General features: G+C 41.0%; 1 protein-coding gene and 1 long non-coding RNA gene across 7 annotated transcripts in view; both read right to left on the reverse strand.

Moving 5' to 3' along the window:
• RAPGEF2 (Rap guanine nucleotide exchange factor 2) overlaps positions 1 to 7771 on the reverse strand; it is a 182211-nt gene extending 174440 nt beyond the window's left edge. For 5 of the 6 annotated variants that reach the window (XM_079307523.1, XM_079307521.1, XM_079307524.1 and 2 more), the window contains exon 1: positions 7326 to 7771. In XM_079307523.1, the coding sequence (XP_079163649.1) occupies positions 7326 to 7394 (69 nt within the window). In that variant the 5' untranslated portion in view covers positions 7395 to 7771. The remainder of the gene's footprint in view (positions 1 to 7325) is intronic. The other variant, XM_079307522.1, reaches the window with a different exon arrangement.
• A 4067-nt stretch (positions 7772 to 11838) lies between these two features.
• On the reverse strand, positions 11839 to 18587 carry LOC306802033. Its single transcript, XR_013774255.1, has 3 exons — positions 18031 to 18587; positions 16582 to 16710; positions 11839 to 11866 (listed from the first exon to the last, which is right to left on the reverse strand). It is a non-coding gene; the product is annotated as an uncharacterized lncRNA (long non-coding RNA).
• Between the last annotated feature and the right edge of the window lie 361 nt (positions 18588 to 18948).

Genomic DNA, 18948 nt, shown 5'->3' on the forward strand with positions numbered 1-18948 from the left:
CTTTTATCAGAATACACACAAATAAGAGAAAAATGGGAAAATCACGCTGTCCACAGAAGTATTAGTATCAGAATATTCCTTCATTTTTTCCTTCAGTGCTGGAAAGCAAACTCATAACCTTTTTTCCCCCTGATAAAACATTTAAATATTTTGATTTTTTTCTTATTCCTTCAGTGTTTTGCTCAGGTAATGGTATACATGCTGCTCCTTATTGTTGACTAGAATTCCTTACAATTGCTCTAAATCAAATATTTAATCACTCTTACTCAGGTCAGACAAGACAGACACACACAAAGAAACACATCTATAGCTCTCTGGGCGTAACAGAGATACCCAGAGAGAACAAATAGCTAATTTTAACTGCAAACAAAGCTGTAAGAAAAGCACTGCAGTAGGGCTCCTCTCTCCCTTTTAAAGAAAAATGGTCAACTTCACCAACTTGAGAAAAAGGGAAGCAGAGCACTACTTCCATTTTGAGACTTCTTGAAATACAGCCCTTCATGCAAAATATACCCAGCAAATTAAATCTGCAACACTGGCTGCAGCAAACAAGGCACGCAGGCTCAGCTGCCCTTCACAAAGCATCTTTGTAGAGCTATCTTTCTGCCAGTGCTCCTTTTGAATTCCCAAACAATACCTCGCAAAAATTAGATCTCCAACTGTGGGAAAGTTCCCAAAACACAAGCCAAAATATATTTTCTCATGAGGAGACAAAAAATCCTCAATGAGGAAGTCAAAGTTCTTACAATGACTGTTCAGTGTACATATAGTTATTCTTGAAACATGCTAACAGATTAACTTGCAACATTCTGAAATAGAGAAAAAAATTAAAATCAGATCAGTAGTTCAATAGAATTAATAGCTATTGCTACTAGTTACTACTCAGTAATTTGCATAAGCATAGACTTTTAAAAACTTTTATGCATATAGGCTTTTTAAAACAATGGATATCGAGAAACAATAACTTACCAAAAAAAACTTTAGCTAAGGGATATTGCAATAAGAGTAAAATAAATGAGTCATCTTTAGAGGTTACATTTAAATTTATTTTTTCCCCCCTCAGGTACCAAGGGTTCTCCATGAATAAAAGATAGCCCACGGGAGACTCCAACCTCTTACTAAAAAAAACCCCCATGATCTTGGGAAAATGTTTGTGCATCCTTTACTTTTGCTGACCTACACTTTTACACCCAAGACATGAAAAAGTTATCAGTCCTTTTGGTCTCAGAAGCCCACCAGATGACTTTGCCTATGACTAGTTTTGGCAGAAGAGCAAGCCTCTCCACGGCAAGCAGCCTTGCTTTACAGTAATCCTCCCACACCAAATCCTCCCCTGCAGCACCACAGCTACACCCCACGCCCCAGTGGGGTGGGTGAGATGGCTGGGAGGGTCCTGGCCCTTTGGCATCACACATGCTCTGATGTCTGAACAGCACCTCAGGAAGCAAATGGACAAAACAAGTTTGGACTGAGAAGAAGACCCCTGGGCTTTGGGCCCAGCACTGCTCACTTCAGTACATTTCCTAGGCAAGAATGCCACGGAGAAGCTCCCAGTTTTTGTGTGCAGAAAAGAGACTCTGTCCACAAAGTTGACAAAAACCTGCTCACAGGAACACACTCAGCCCAAACCCAGGGCAAACACTTCTGCAGCCACTGCAGGGCAGAAATCAAAAGCAAACTCTACCAAACAGATAATTAATCAAGTAGGAAATTACACAGAGCTTATCGGTGCTACAGTTGAACCCTCACTTTCCCAGTTCCAAACCGGCTCGGATGCATACAGCTAACCGAGCTGCAAACTCCTGGTGCCATGAGAAAGCACACAAGTGTTCAGGATAAGGCTTCAACTCAGCTATTTCTATGCTATAGGTGAAGGCTTCCTGATCATACCGAGGTCTTTGCAAGTGCTGGCAAAATTCATACCATTAAAAGATACAGAAACCCACTAATGCAGAAAGTACTAGCCCTATGACAGGGGAGAACTACTGCAAAAGCATTAAAAAGTCAATATTCTTGTCATCCTCATATCTTGGCCATGAAGATATGAATGGCTATGGGAAAATTCACAGACACACATCCTCATTGGAAAGACTGGGAAATAAGTACACTCTTTCAAAACAAACAGGATACTAAGCAGCCCATTGCAGTGCATACCCTTAGTTTTGAAAATGACACGAAAATTGACACTGCAAGTTCAGAATCAAACATTCCAAGGCTGTTTCAACAGACTGAGATTACAGTTCACAAGAAAGTCTGAGCTATGCAAGGATTTTCAGCTTTACTTATCAGCCACAAAAAAATATATTCATACAAGTAAGTTTGCTGGGAATTAAATAATGCAGCATAGTAATACTAGCTTGAGAAAAATATTAAGAGGAAAAAATTTATACTTCCAAAATACATTCTCTGGTATTATTTCTGTACTAAACAAATACATTATTGGCTTTGTCAGGTAAAGGTCTCACTTTCCCAATAGTTCCTTTGATTTGTATGCTCTCAGTTAAGTGCTGAAACAGCATGAAAAATCCCTATGGTTAAAGGTCTCTAGATACACCAGCCTATCGTAATTTTTTCATCTGTATCTACCTCCCCTACTGACAGCCCAAGATCCACCACAAGACACCACTCAACCTCCAGTTTTTCAGACACATTCAGGGTAGGTTAACTATTTCAAACAAGCTTCCAAAACCCTACAGCACGTGGAGGTTTGTTGAGGTTTTTTTTGTTCAGACCAACTCCCTTACAGCTGACTTTATGATGGCAGTTCTACTTGAAGCCCACTGCTGAGCAAGAAAGAAGCCCAGATCAAGAACCAGCAACAACCCTTCTTCATTAAGCTGTGTTACTAATGATGGTCCCTATGCTAACACAAAACATAACAGGCTCATGACCCCACTTCAAAATTAGTCACTGCAGTCTGCAGAAAGCCTAAAAATCACTATGGGAAGCACAGTTAGGAATCTAATTTTGTTGGCCAAATGGGCTCCCCAGAAAGAAACAATGTCCAACCTTGCAAAATAAGGCAACTCCTGAATAATCACATAACAAAGCCCTGAGATGTATTATGGAAAGACCACTATATCAATGCAGCACTGACAAATACCAGGCATCATCTGTCACAGTGCTTTGCTTCTCAGGGCTACCAAGAACCAGCAGAATTCAGCAACAGAATCAATTCTCAGCATTTTACTGCTGTCAGCAGCCTGGTAACAGGGGTTATGCTCCTCTGTAAATGCTCACCTCAGAAAGATGGCAACACAGTAGTAGCATGTTGACAATGAAGACTATCTGAAAGCAAAACTCAAGCTCCAAAATATTTTTGTTTTTGAAAGGAAAGAAATGCCAAATAAGCTCTTTTTCGAAAGATTATTTTAGTCTTGCAGTGTGTTTGATATACAGACACACAATCAGCCCGAATTTAAAGACAAAATATTCTTTTGCTAGAGTCACATATAATACGCTTAGTTCCTCTGATCCCATTAAACTACACAACCTTGTGTTTCTTTTTAAGAGATCACTGTAGCAAGAAGGAAACGTTCACTTCTGGCTTATCTGAAGATTGCACACAATAATGCTATCACTGGTTACAAGTATAAAAATAACACAACTGGGGAACGAGCTGAAAGTTTATTTGGAAAAAGCATAGGTACATCCTATAATTAAACCATTTTTCCTCTCAAGTGTTTAAGAAGGGAGTATCTGCTTAACAAGAGCATCCTGTTTAGATGTCTTCTGACATTAAATGACGCATTAGTATAAAACTAAGGGCTACTGTACAGCTCTCCCCTCCGCCCTGAAGATCTGGTCTGATGCTGCTACATCTGTGCTCTTCCTTACTGCTGTACTGAGCTGCCTTCATGTACCACACTGGCAGCTTCCAGAAGCAAACCTTAGGCATCTAACATACATAAGGCACACACTGAAAAAACTTCTTCCCACAGACGTCACTACATGGCATGAAAACAGTGAACAGCATGCAGAGTTTCTGAAGCAACTAGCTATTCACATACCATGCCATGCAAATGAGTTGTTAGGATAAAGAAAGATTAGAGCTCAGTTTCTCTTGTTTGAAAACAAAAGCAGCCCCATTTTTTCAGGCCAAGCTACACCAGTATAAAAATTGCACACTTTCTAAAATGGCCTGTAATGCCAAAAAGAATTTGTTTTGTAAAGACTTAAAGCTGTAACACTCCACACAAGAGGACGTTAGGAGAGAAAAAAACTGGATTGCTATTACTCACAGCTTAAGGGCATAAAACCATTTGTAATTTATGAACATTTAAAAGTTACATTCCCCACAGTAGTTAAATTAACTTCCTAGTTCACATCTTCAAAGAGAAAATGAATAGTTTAATACATCAATTTAAGAGAATAGTTACACAACAAGCATGTTAAAGTACAGGCCACATATATATCCTTTTCTTTCATATTTCATTTTCTTTTGCCAGCCAACAGAATACTGAGTTGCGATTCACAAAATTCAGGAACACTCTGTAAAGGAGGATATACCAAAGAGATACAAAGTTATGAATTTACAGAAGCAACTGCAGTTGCAACCACACTGTTTACCTCAAAGGAAAAAAACCATAAAAACATCCAGTCCAAAATTACCAAGAGATTTCTGCATTGCAAAAGTTCATGCCAAGTTAACTTTGCTTTCTCCAGCATGGTTTATCAGACCTACTTATCAAAGTTGTACATACTGGTTATCATTCTGTCACTCCTGTCCTCTGAGCCTGCAGTGAAGGCATAGTGCCAAATTTGCACCCTGACAGTCCGGAGCAAATAGTAATGCCAAACAGATATTTACCTCATCATGATTTGGGAGAAACTGAACCCCAAAGAGTTTGTTTACATAAGCTAGAAGCAAATACGCTACTAACATACTTCTCTTGCTATTTCCTGCACTGACATGAATATGATAAATATATTATCTCTTTCCAACCCTCTCTCAACTTTAAAAACACCTCATGACTTCCCAAAAGCCAAAATTAAGTACCTATCTTCTAGAGATAGCATAACAAGGACAGGAAAATACAAGTAAAGAGGTAATAAGTTACTTTAAGGGAAGAAGGAAAAACAAGTTCTTTGTACCTTTCTATATATTTTTTCCCTTTTTATGTAATGATGAAAGACTATATGCATAAGCATATTTCTTTCAAATTCCAATACTGCCGTAAAATAAAATCAAACTTCCTGAACAGAGAACCAACAGTAGAAAACTAATACACACAATTCAACACCAGCAATTTAAAAAACATTAACCAAGTTTTCACTGCAAGCCCAGTCTCCCCAGCAGCAATAGGAGAGCACCACCAGTTTCAAGTATTTCCAGTGCTAAAACACATTAGATTTCCCACATATTTGGTCTTATTTGTGGATTATTCTGGGACAGTGTCAGCTTGATGGATTTAAGGGTGGGCTTCTTTTTCCACGCTGATTGCCACAGCAGGTTGCCAGCGTGCTGATTCGGGAAGTTTTACAACACTAACACAGCCCAGGTGTTCCCAATTTAGCTCTCTGCTCCATGCCCTTCACTGGGCTTTATCCCTGCATTCAGGCTGGATTCTTCACTGCGTCATTTCTTACTTTCTGCCTTTTTGTGTCTCCTTATTATCCCTTCCAGACAGCAAGGCCAACTGGCAAGGACATGAGAAAGTTGAACAGTTCACATGGCACAGATTATGCCACAGGGGAAGAAGCATCATCCCCCAAGCCCAGCCTGGTGGCCCCACAGCCTGACCTGGTGGTTTCTGAGCATCTGCCAGCATCTCTCCTCATGAACACCCACAATGCTTCCATAGCCATGTCTGAGGCTGGACACTGCTGGGAGGCTCCCCCAGCTGGAATCTATGCCTCTACCAATTCAAGTGACCTCGCTACGAGCTTGCAGAGAGTGTCTTCCCCAGGAGAGAGTACTCAGCCTCCTTCAGCTTTCACAACACACTGAAGGGCTGGGTCCAGCACTGAAGGCAAACAGATATTTGGAAAAGGTCAAACAAGGACAGAGAAACAAGTTTAGCACCAACAAAAACATGTTCCAGAAGCAGCTTCCTTTTATAAAGGAAAAAAAAAGAAAACAGTTGCCAAAAGGGCACACCACATGCGATGCCTATGTAGTCAGTACATTTTTCTATGAGAAGTTTTGTTTTCTCACACATATTCCATGAGCACAGGGATAAAAATAACATTACCACAATGACGTATCTATAGTAGGAGGAATGACTTATGGGTGCTGACCAAAAGTCAAAGTTTCCTCTTTGCCCCAATTTGAAATCATCACCAGCCAGTCAGACGCCTGCCAAAACAATCAGTAACAGCATCTCTTCCCCAAAACCCGAACACAGGGACTGCTCAGAGAGCAGGACAAGCCCTTAGAAAACAGGACAGATGGCATTACAACTCTAAGCAAAGTAACTCCTTGTATCATTAGCTATTGAACCGCGGCTTGATGTGGGGATCAGTGTAAAGCTTATTAGTCTTTAGACAGTTGGCAGCAACAGCCACTGCAGCAACCGTTCGGGAGCAGAAGGAACTCATTCAGTTTAGTTGTTTTTCAGGTCATGTTAAGTCAAAATGTTTCTCTACGCACTCCAGTCCCCAGCTTAACCTTTCTCAGCCTCTCCAAGCGCAACTACGCTTACAAACAGCTTCAACTCACACACTCCTCTGACAAAGAAGGCTCCAGGAGCCCGGCGCAGGTATCTGAAAAATTCCTGCCCGGTGCCATTGTGTAAGGATTTCACCCTACTTTGGAGAGCAACGACTTGCCAAGAATACCACTGACCTCAGCCCCTACATTATGAAACAGCGCTGCCAGCTCCAGCCAGCTATGTAAAAGTAGGGATTGGATTCAAATCCTGAGCCACCCGTACTCCCGGGCAATAACAAAACACGCACACTCACACGGAGAGGGAATGAGGAAAAAAAAAAAAAAAAAAAAAAAAAAGGAGAAAAAGAAAAGAAGGGGGTGGAAGCAAAAAACACAACACTGAAAAATTATACTCTAAGTTAATTTTCTTTTTACCGGAAGCAATCTTGAAAACAAACCCAGCTGGTGTTTCTCCCTGTGCTTCCCCCAAAATTAGGGAGCAGGAGGAAAGTTGTCGCGCTATTGCGCGCCGTCCCCTCCCGGAGCTGCCGCCCGGGCATTCGCGCTGGGGAGCCCGGCGGGGGCTGGGAGGGGGCAGCCGTGTCCGCGCTGCCCGGAGCGGGGCCGAGCGGCTGCCGAGCTGCCCCGGCCGGGGCTGCGCGGGGCGGGGGGCAGCGGGGCGGCCCCTCCGCCTGCGCGGGAGCCGCCGGGTCCGCGGGGAAGGGGCGCTTACCTGGGGGCTCCGCTCCGCCGGGTTCTTCATCACCGCCTGGCGGAAGCTGTTATCCACGTAGGACGCCATCGCGCCCCTGCTGCCTCCCGCCGCCGCCCGGGAGGCGCTGGGGGAGGGCGGCCGCGGCCTGGCGCTGCGCGGCCGGAGCGCTGGGCGAGGAGCGGCGAGGCGGCGGCGCGCAGGCAGCGCGGGCTCAGCAGCGCCGCCGCCCGGAGCTGCAGGCGGCGGCCGAGCCCCGCCGGGGGCAGCGGCGGCGACAAGGGCTCGGCGCTCCCTCACGAGCCGGCACTACGCCTCCCGCCGGCCCGCTCCGCCGCATCCCCCCGGGCACCGCCGCCGCCGTCGCCTCCTCCCTCCTCTTCCTCCTCCTCCCATCCGGGCTGATGGGGGGCTCCGCGCCCGGCCCGGCGACGGGGAAGTTGCCGGCTCGGGAGGCGGAGCGGCGGGGGGCGGGCCGAGGCGGGCCGGAGGAGGGAGGGGGGCGGGTCGCCGGGTCGCGGCCGGCGGGGTCCGCTCCGGCTGCGGTGGCTCGGCGTCCTGCCCCGGGAGCACATCCTTCCCGGTCCAGCCACACATGGAGGAGTCTGAGCGTCTGCCGCCATGGTCCCGAGGGACGCGCATCCCCGCAGCTTCGGCGGTGCCCCCCGTGCGTGGATACTGGTGATGGGCAAGCCGGACGCAAATTAATAAATAAATAAATAAAGACTTGATCTGCCGGATCTAGTGACTTCGAGGAGGCCACCTGTTGTCACGCTTCTCAAAAGTAATCCGTATCCGCCGGCTGTCCCCTCCGTCATTGCTATACGGGGTAAAAACTAGGAAGGGAAGGGTGTGAAATCGTTAATTTATCACTGCTCTGGGGGTTATCTAGCGGCGGATTCTTCTCACGTGAACTTAAGTTTTTAAAGAATAAAGGGTCTCGCAACATGGCTGATTTTCTTTGTTTACCGCGACAACGAGCACGCCTGAGCAGCAGCCTGACAAACGCGAATCATGGAAGTGTTATTAACGTGCCATTAACGGCGGGTAATGCTATTAATGTATTTGCTTTCACAAGTGATGTGTACCCTTCGCTGATACGGATCACACAATGTAAATAATGTCAACACTAATAAATCTGTTTAATTCCCAGTCGCTTGCAGTCACATTTCAATTCCAAGTAAGGTAGTGTCATCTATATTTGATTTTTCTGTTTGTGAAAATTCCCAGCGATAACCATATTTTCCTCACAAAACATACGCTGCTAGTCCCAGGAGAAAAAAAATGTTACACTTTTAGACATAAGTGGCTCTCAAAAATTCAGTGTCTTCAGATATAATCTACTAAACCTACTGAATTTCTAGATATGGCTCATTAACCAAGATAGCTCTTTGGGCTAATCCCACTCACATGTGTCAGCAAAATATTTTTGCAGTAATACCAATTATTCTGGGCAGATCTTGGGAAAATACTAGGGAGTGCTCTACATTCTCCACATTCTCTACATCTTGCTTATTGGTGCTTACTAGAAGTCCTTATTCTTTTTTTTTTTTTTTTTTCCTTTTTCAAGCAACAGATTGGAAATGTCGTGTCCTTTGCCCTAAAAAATAACAGTTTAAATATGCCTCATGTTCATCATCCAGAGATTATAATAATTCCTTCAAATTAATCAAGCCTGCAGCTATAGAAATCTGCCAGCTTTTCTGAAGCTCAGTTTACCAATCCAGTGTGCTGGAATTCCCTTTTTTTGGGGGCATATGTATAGGAGGAGTGCCACAGGAATGTGAGGAATGCTCTCTTGGGCTTCACTCTCAATCACTTCAGGGCACCCATTCCCTGCTGCTGCAGCCTAGCTTGCCTGACATCTTTATATCTCTACATCAAAACAGAGCTACCCACTCTATTTTAATATGCAATTATCTTTCATTTCAGACCTATTAGCTGTAACAGCATCAAGTCGAGTGTTTTGCTCTGGTTAATTTTTTGCTGTGCTGTCTGGTAACACAATACCTGTGATTCATAGAGGTATTGCACTTCAGAGGATGAGATCTGGGGGCTCTCATTGTATTCTGATCAGTGTCACAAATCCCAGTGGTTATAGATCTGTGCCAAAGGCCAATCACACACTACATGAATTGTTACAAAGGGGAATGAAAAAATGAATGAAAGAAGAGAATTGTACATAGAGAACTATGTACTATTATATTCAACAATTTCTCAGTAACATTTAAGGATGTGTTAACACATTTTTTAGTGTCTGTAAGAAACATATCCATATAATGTAAATACTTCTGATTTTTCAGAACCTGCATGGTGGATACTAGCCTGTCCTTTATGCAGGGTTTTTCTCTTGCTGAAATTAGTCTAGTTACTTCTGAATAGAAAAAAAAATAAACAATAAATCAGGAAATAACCATCAAGATTCAGACTAAGGACAGTTATTAGAGAAAACATCCAATTATCTTCAGAAACCCTTATTTTTCACTTCAAGTATTCAACAAAATATAATTTACAGTGTCAAATGTTGTTGCAACTTACATTTTCTCTTAGTCTCACTGTCTTCCTGTTTTCCAGCTTCAAAAAAATATCAGGATGATTTAAAATAGACATATAAATCAAGACATGCCATTCATTTTTCTTAATGGTTACTCTTCAGGCTGTATTATCTACCCTTATTCTTATTTACAATGGTTTTGTTTGTTGTTTTTTTTAAGGGGGTGTGTTTTTCTGGTCATGTTAATACATTTTACAGGGCTCCTACCCATCTTACACCAGGAAACCAAGAGTTAACTATACAGATGCAGTACATACAGTGTTGATATTTCAACAATAGGAAAAGGCTGCAGCACAAAATATGAAAGCTCAGCATAATATCTTTTTGGATAGCTAAAAGTAATCACTATGATATTTTAAAGAAGTATTTTGCCTTAGAAACACAGGGTATCTGCCCTCCTGAATATGTCCTTTTTTTTTTTTGAGTGGTAAATTGACATGGTCAGGTCAAACAGTTACTAAAAGGCTAAGAAAACAAATTCAGCAGTTTTGGGAGCATTTTGTTCATTTGCTAAACTTCATTTTTAGGAAGATACGCTTTGAAAAGCTTGCACTCGTCTTAACCACGAGACTTTTAATTCATTACACCCATAGTTAGGCACCCACAGTTAAACACTTGCTTTGCTTGGGACACTCCAGTTTGCCCTAGTAAGAAATAAAATATAGCACTTTGAGGGAGTTTAGTGAATTATATACAGTCAGTATGTTATAAGCCCAAGGATGCTCTTTTCTCCAGTTTCTTTGGGTAGGGTTTTCATCCATCTCCTGGAGATGGCATGGCAGCTGAAGCAGATCCATGCAGTCGAACTCCAGCCCTCAGAATTGCCCCTCTCCTTCCCAGCTCTCTTCTGGCACCCTCTTGGCAACTATAAAAAGATATTTCCATAACCATGCATGGAGATAGACATTGTAGGGGAGCAGAGGTATTGGCCTGGTGAACCCCTCCAGAGGTGACCGTGAGAACAGTAGCCATCCCCTTTGGACTGGGCAGAAGCCAATTTTGTCAGATTTTAAGTCAAAGATGAATTATTTTAGGTACAAGTAAGGTCACTACCAAGGGGAGATGATCTCATGCTTCAAATAAGATTAGCCTCGATGCTCTCTCTTTATGGGTGGCACCATTTCCAAGAAAGTCTTTCACCTTGCGATTTACACATGGCTGGGATTACTACCATTTGCATTTCCAGTTTTTAGTATCTTTTACATTATGTGAAGAGCAGGTGAGTTTGTTTAGGTGGGTGGGTGGGTGGTTTTGTCTGTTAGTTTCTTACCTAATATCTTCTGTTTTTGTGGCTATTGGCTGACCAGTAATCATTTATGTACAGGCACAATATGGAACAACCACTCTGCACCTCTGATCCAGAGGGTGGGATAGAAGGAGAACACAGACTGTTGTAAAATAATCCCTGAATGTTTACTATAGGTTTTATGACCCTTTTATACTCATAAGATGTATGAAATTCTAAAGGTTACAAAAGAGAACCATAAAGAACAAATCATCCTTTGCTTTTTTCTTGAAGGAAAAACAGAAGAATTTTTGACTACTATAATGCATTTATTCAGAAGTTAACACTATTTGCATAGCTAAATTTGGAAATATTTATCATTAAACTTCTGCTGTAGCTGCAGATGTATGCAAACCAGCTTTAGCTAGCTAGATTAATACTAGGAGCAACAGCATGTACTATCCAAGTATTTACATGATCTTGGAGAGGAATTTGCAGTCCACACAGTGTTCCCTTCAGCTGTACTGATAAAGGTGCCCAAACAAAAGGAAAAGTGGCTGTACTGCAGCAGCACCCAGGAGGCCTATGCTACATGCTGTGTGAACCCTGAACAAATTAGCAGCAGCTCTCGAAGGTCAGGTGAGCTCAGGAACATCTCTACAAATTTCCTTTGTGCTTGTGACCAAGATTCAGGTCTGCTGTACCCTCAGGAGTAAAAGTGATGATGGGAGGTCTTCTATCCTGGTACCTCCACCATGTCAACATCTGCCTCAGCTTCTCCTTCTGTGAAAAGACACACAAAGTAGTAACTAAACTTCTTAAGTATTCTGAGACATAGGGAGGCATGGCAAAATGCTGTTTCTAGTAACAGTTGCAGCAATATTTTAGGGGTTTTTTAAACAGAAAATAAACCACGGAGAGAAACAGTGAAATAGCATCTTTTGTCATTATCAGGACGAGTGGTGGAAGAGGTTGGTTTGGTGGGACAGTACAAAGCACACAGCAATAACTCAGTGCTTCAGTCCTGATGTGCTCTGGGGCAGGCTGCCAGCGTGGAGAGCTGCTCTGTGTGGGTCTCAAATTGCACCTGCTGCACAGTGGCAAAGGAATCAGAGAGACTAAATCCAGTGTTGTTTTAGATAGATGACACTTTCTGAATAATGCATAAGTTAAAAAACGCACTCCACTCTTTTCCAAATAGTCATCCATAAACTAACACAGGCAGGATACACTAGGAACAATTTCAACTGTTGAATGTATATCATAGCAGTTTCATGAACCATATATGTGATGTCACATATATTTCTAATAATATATTTCAGTAAATGACACCCCAAATAAGGAAAAAATATTTCATTCTTACTCATTGCCTTTGAAATTCAAATTACTGAACAAATTAAAGCTCAGTCTTACATTTCAGGGTTTTTCTTGTAAATATGTCTCTTAAAAGAAAATATAAGCTTACTCTTTCTGAAATAACTGTAATTGAGTTGTTTAAAATAATATTTTGATTTTCTACAACCCAAATATTACATGATTGTGCCAAAATATCAAAAGTAGAAATTGTATAGAGTCAAATAGATGAGATTAGTATTTATTCAAAGCTAGCCACGTCTTTAAAATAATTTAATTCATACATATTAATGATAGATGGCCAGATGATCATTAATATCCAACAATACTGCTTTTCATAAAATACTCGATGATAAAGTTATTTAATAGATCATGCAGAATGATAAATAAAATATGTAAAGCTCTGCTAGGAAAATGAAACACATAGGAGATAGGAACTTTATTCCTGCATCAAGATATAAAATATTTATATGAGAAAAAAAATGTTGTTAACGTTGTTATTAAGACCTTTCACTCTACATGAGCTATTTTCAGTTTCCAGGATTCTATACTAAATGCCTGACTTTCACTGACTGCCATTAGAAACCTTTTCATTTGTTTTATAGTCAGCTTTATTATATATTATATATTACTGAAGCAATTGGCTTCAGCTTGTACTAGCAGTTTCAAAAATATGAATATATTTATAACTCTTGGCATTACCGGAGGGCATTATTCTACAAATTAAGTTTACAACTGGTAGCATTTTTCCATAATGAATTATTGATTAATTATTCCAGATATTGGCCATCCTTGCTCCAGCACCAAACACTGCTTACTGCACTGCTAAGTCAGCCCCTGCTAGAGCCATTCCTTGGACTGAGTCCCCAGCCACCACATTCCTGTCAGTTTTCACCTCTTTACTCTTGTCACCATCTTCCACAGAAATCACCATGGCTCTTCCCTGCTTAACACACTATGGTGAATCATTAACATGTTACAACATAATACTCCTGGTGCTTATTAGAAGAGCATTTGCATTTACATTGCTTCCTAACAACCTTTATAAATTATTGCCTTGCCTTGAAATTAATAGTCATTGTGGATAATGTTTATGTGGCTCAGCCTTCTTCATCCTTCAGTCACCACTTAGCTCTGTTCAAAGCATATGGGATGTGTGGGTGTGTACTTAAGTGAATGTTTCTCTGCTGTGCATACATATCCTGGCAAAGCACATTCACACCTATATCATAATGTGACAAGTACTAGGTACCAATTTAAATGGATAGAATCAGCTTTAAGTTCAGTGAATTCTGTGAAAGTTGGTACTTTTGTTACTTACAAATTAGTGACACCGGACTCTATCAATTTGTGTCCCATCTTTCTTCTGGGAAGAAACTATCTAGTAACTCAATTTGAAGACTTTTAAAATCTAATTTTACTCTATCCAAAGAAAGCATATTCCATGTAGATGGACACTGAGCTGAGCTACCAAGGTGATCTAAGCTTATTATGAAATTGTTTTGATCATTCTAGACAATTTAATGACAATATGCCTGACCTTGTGTGTGCAGAGCTCATCACTGAACATGTATTCAAAGAATACTCTTAATAGACAGATCATTAAAAAATTACACACTTTAGGTTCAAAACACTATTATGACCAAATTTGTTTCACAGATTTTACAACCACTGTTAATGTCAGCAGCGAAAATTAAGACTTTCTATTCCTTTCCTTTTGTAATGAACTTAATACAAAGAGATCCCTATTTCCACTGTAACCTTCAGCTTCTGTACAAATGCATAATGATAAATTCAAGGTTTAAACTCAGGGCAAGAAATTCTCCAGTAACAGAAAAACAGAGATATGAAGGACCAGACAAAAATAAGCAGTATTGCACTCTTGAGCAGTAACTAGCTCTGAGGTAGAAGTTTACACAATGTATTCCTTGTGTTTCTTGGATCTAAGACAGACAGCAATAACTTATCGCTTTCCCTTAGGGTTTTTATGTTAATTTTGTTATTTGTTTCATTTATGTAACAGATACTCATAATACTCTTTAAACATTCAGCAGCTAGCTGTGATAAACACTATCTTCCTACTCCTGAACAACTGATTCGTGCTGAGAACATTCACCATTGCCTTCTTGTGCCACTGGTGGAAAAACATGGGAACACTCTGCCTGTTTCACTTTTCCTTTCTAGAAAAAAAATTAAAATAAGAAGAAAAGACCTCTGTCTTTGTTGATGTGCTTAGCAGAGCAAGTAGCAGTGGGAAGTTGCAGATGAAAATCTGTAGCCAACCAAGTATATCTTGTAAATAAGTTTTCTAGGTCAGGAAGAGAAACTGAAATGTGGAAGTAATTGTACAAAAAAGAGGTAGTTGAGATTAATGCTTTGTGGCAAATAAATGACTCTTTGAAAGATGTAACTTTCAAAAAACACAGGAACTCTCAAAGATTTTTTGTTGCCAAGAATTTGCTTCTTTCTTTCTGATGAGAGCCCTGTGAACTGTCACAGTAACCACACTCCTGGTATCCATATTTAAATTTTATCTCTCCTCCTTCAGCTCAAGCTAGCTGAAATGGAGACAGTCCTGTGTATTTAGTCTTTGGGATAAGGAAGTCTTGAAATACTTCACAAGTACCCTCCTGCAAATAAACTGGAGGGTGGAGATTGGCATCCACACTCTCCTGTTAGTGCACAAGCAGCGTTCACATGAGGAAGCAGATTGATCCACGGAGAAGAGCTGGGGCGGATCATTCTTCTGCTTCAGTGTACCAGAGCCCAGATCCTCACTGATTAAAGCCCCTGTCTTTTAGGGAGTTCCTCACAGCGCTACAGCACAGGATGGTGTCTGCCTAAAAAAATAATTCACTGCTTGAAACCCCCAGAGAGATACCTCTGTAACATGCACTCAGCTGTGCCCGGGAAGAGCTGCATGACGAACAGCAAAACAATCTTGCCCCTGTTTGCCCAATGGCGACATCTGTGTCTTGTTAGCGACGCACGAACTGTTAAAAGAGTTCTTTTCTCAGGTGGAAGTGAGCTGTATAACTTCATTCCGTTGATGTGAATAGCTAACAATGTTGCCTCTAGCCTTTGCATTACCATTGCATTCAGGTATGAACTTAGATTCCTCCTGCTACGGAGCAAAGGAGTTGAAGTACAGGAGAAAATTTCAGCTTTAATTAATCTGTCTTAGTCCCTTGTGTTACAAAAATACTCTCAATGCTCCAGAAGTCAAGTATTTGCATGGATACTTTGTTTGTTTTCAAATAGGCTATCTGAAGTTTTATCTGAAGTACCTGTAATTCCTTAACTCACACTTATTACTAACATACTCTCAGTGAGGGTCCCTCTCACCTTATATGTAAATCTCTGACCCAGATAGTGAGTTGATACTCCTGGTCAATGTAAATACAATTGATTAAAAACACACATCAGAGGATCTTCAAAGTGCAAAGAAGGGCCTTTCAAGCAAAAAAAAATTTTTTTTAAACCATCAATAATGCTACAGCTATTCAGTTCATTTGAATTTGGAGACGAATACAGTAGTTAGGGGTAGTATTATCTTACTGTGGTCAGATCTTAGAAGATCTGTGCATGTGGGAATTAAGTTGCACTTCACTGTGGAGCCTCAAACCTGAAGGTTCCAAGGCTAATCTTGTGGAAAATAGCAGAGGAATTTGTAGGTGGAGGAAGCTGTAATGGCATTTGGGAAAAATTGGACTACAGTGACCTGAACTCATTCTGCAGTGCTTGCAGATCTTTGTTTTAGTAAATTTTAAAGAGAAATAAAAGTACTGAAGATATCCAAAGAAATATATAGCTTTGAGCTCATGGTATGAGCACATGTATGTCTTTTTCATGCAGGTAAGTTGTGGCCCTGAAAAAGCATCTCTTAATCTTAAACCGAAATGCTTAAGGTTGAATCATATTGTTATCTCCATCTTCTAACATGCATTTGCAACTCTTTTGAAGGCAACTGAAAATACTTTATTTGCCTAGATGCACACACTTGCACAATTATAAAGTGAAATAGGGTAGCTGGCATTAAAGGCTAAGGATGTAGGAACCATGAAAATGTGATAACTTGTTCCACTTGTAATTTCCCTTAAGAAAAATTTCATTAATTTATGTACCCATAATTTCCCTGAATTTACCTGAAGCACTGTATAGTAGTCATAAAACCAGAAAATAACTCACTTTTCCTTTTTTTCTAGAGTACTTTGTTGGGCCAGATACCTTTCCCAGGGAAACAAGAGGGAGGTAAGAGAGAATGTCAAAGTATTCTGGGAAAAAAAAAAGACATTTTTGGGGTTAAAAAAGCATGACTAGTTAATACCATTCCTATCTTTCACCCCACTGTATGCAGTACCAACCATGCCGTTCTACCTGATACCCCAGAGAGTTCAATTACAGTCCATGTTTCCTGAGATGCTGCAGAGTCCTTCATTCAATTGACATAACTATCCAAGTATTCATTCTGTGAAAAAACAAACCAATAATCTGAAAGAAAGCAAAGCTTCATCAAAAAATAGGGAAGATGGAACAGAATTAAAATATATTCTTGCTTTAGCCTATCAAGGTTTACCCTCCTCAGGACTTGGGCTATTTGCAATCTATTTATCCAGAAAGCATAAAGTAAGTGCATGTCCCTGGAGCAAACCCTTGTGCCTGAAGACTCCCCCAGCCAGCCCCTGCTGGTTTATTCACAAGTGCCTCACCATCTCACAGCCCTATCAACTATTCCTTATGGGGCCAAGTAGGCTACTGGTTTTCAAGCCAATTTTTCCAGCTACCTATGCAGGCCCTAGGGTCCACTGTCAGACACCCTTCGAGGTCTTGCCAGCCTAGTTTAGAAAACACATCCCAGAGTGGCCCTGGCCAGGTCATGTGTGCTGGTCAGCACTGGAAACCTCCTCTGCCTTGTCTGTGCAAGGTAAAGCATGTCAGTGCAGCCATGCCAGTAGATGCTCAGTGTAAATACATAATTATAAAAATATTTTTTATAGCTACAGCTTATTTCAGCCTCCTCACTGAGGTACATTATTACAAGAACTTTCAGTGGAAGGGAGCTTATACTGGGACTGTTCAGGCTACTGGAGCTGTTTTAATTATAATCATGCAGAGCAAAAATATAATCCTGCACTGTCCTTTCAACTGAGAAGGCATTTTTCATCATTCTTCCTATAATAATTTCCTTCTGTTTTGAAGTATGGTTTGAGGCAAGTGCTCCAAATCTTCTATCAAATTTGAGTCTCTTTGACGATCCCTGTAGGCTCCAGTTCTGCTGCATTAATTGAAGCTTAGTGCAGTAGCATATTTGGCCTCATAAATTTTAGAAATACTGCATTTTTATCTAGTAGTACTATAACCTGAAATACATTTTAATTTTTGATGTCACTAATCGCTTCTTTCATGGGGGAAAATATGTTGCCATGGTGAAATCTTTTCATTTATTTTTTTCATAGGAACACATCACAGAGGAACATTAGGAAAGTGTAAATAATTCCTTTATAATATATAGCTTGCTGTGCTATACATCTTTGAACAAGTTACTAACATGTGTCCCTCCTTGTTATAACATACAACAAAACTCATGCACCTACCTTGTGGGGGCGTTTTGAGGGCTGGAGCTTGTAAAGTCCTTTTGAGGATGAAAAGCATTATATGAGTATTGAGTACTAATCTCAGCCATGTGGACAGGCCATGCACATTCGAAGTAAAAACCTTTCTAATAACATCCATCTGCATCTTGAATACAAGAAAGAAATTGTAAGACAGCCTGTCAATGATCAAGGCTTTTTCATGGAGCTCACCCTACTGTTTGGCAGCTGGCCAGCTCAGAGAGCCTACAGAGGAAAATGGCTCTGAAGGAAAAAATGTGCATGTTAAGCAGAGGACAGCTTTTGTGAAGGGTGAGAAAAAACAAGACAAATACCCTCAAATACCGAAGTGCTCTCTGGTACATGGAGGAATGAAGTGAGATGAACTGTAAGGAAGAAACTACAGTAGGCAGGAACCTCCTCTTCTCACTGAAGATAACTCAAGCCTGTTTGCATTAAACTGGTGAAATAAAACACATTTCTACTTCAGGACCAAGACTGCTTTACATTAAGGGTGTTTCTTTGTAGAGAGGCTGGGGGAAGCCAGGGAAGGATTTATTTGGAACTACAGCACCTAAACCAACCAAGAATGCAAGTCAGCTTTCAAAACTCTATTAATGACATCATGAAGTCTTTCAAAATAATTTGTGATGCAATGCAGTAGGATCTGAGTATGCTGAGGGGAATCTAAGCAGCTCTTCTTCAGAGGGAGGGATGCCAACCTTTTTCTTCAGTGGGACTTATCTCACTGGCAAAAGCACTTTAGCTCAGGACACTGGCTCCCTTCTGTTACAAACCCCTATGCAGAGTCATCAGCAAATTATTTTGCCTGATATATATATACACACACACATATATGTATCCAATGTCTGAATTAGACCCCTTACTTCCTCTCACCAGCCATCTACGGATTCATTTCAC

This window comes from Erithacus rubecula (assembly GCF_903797595.1).
Source record: "Erithacus rubecula genome assembly, chromosome: 5".
Lineage (NCBI taxonomy): Eukaryota > Metazoa > Chordata > Aves > Passeriformes > Muscicapidae > Erithacus > Erithacus rubecula.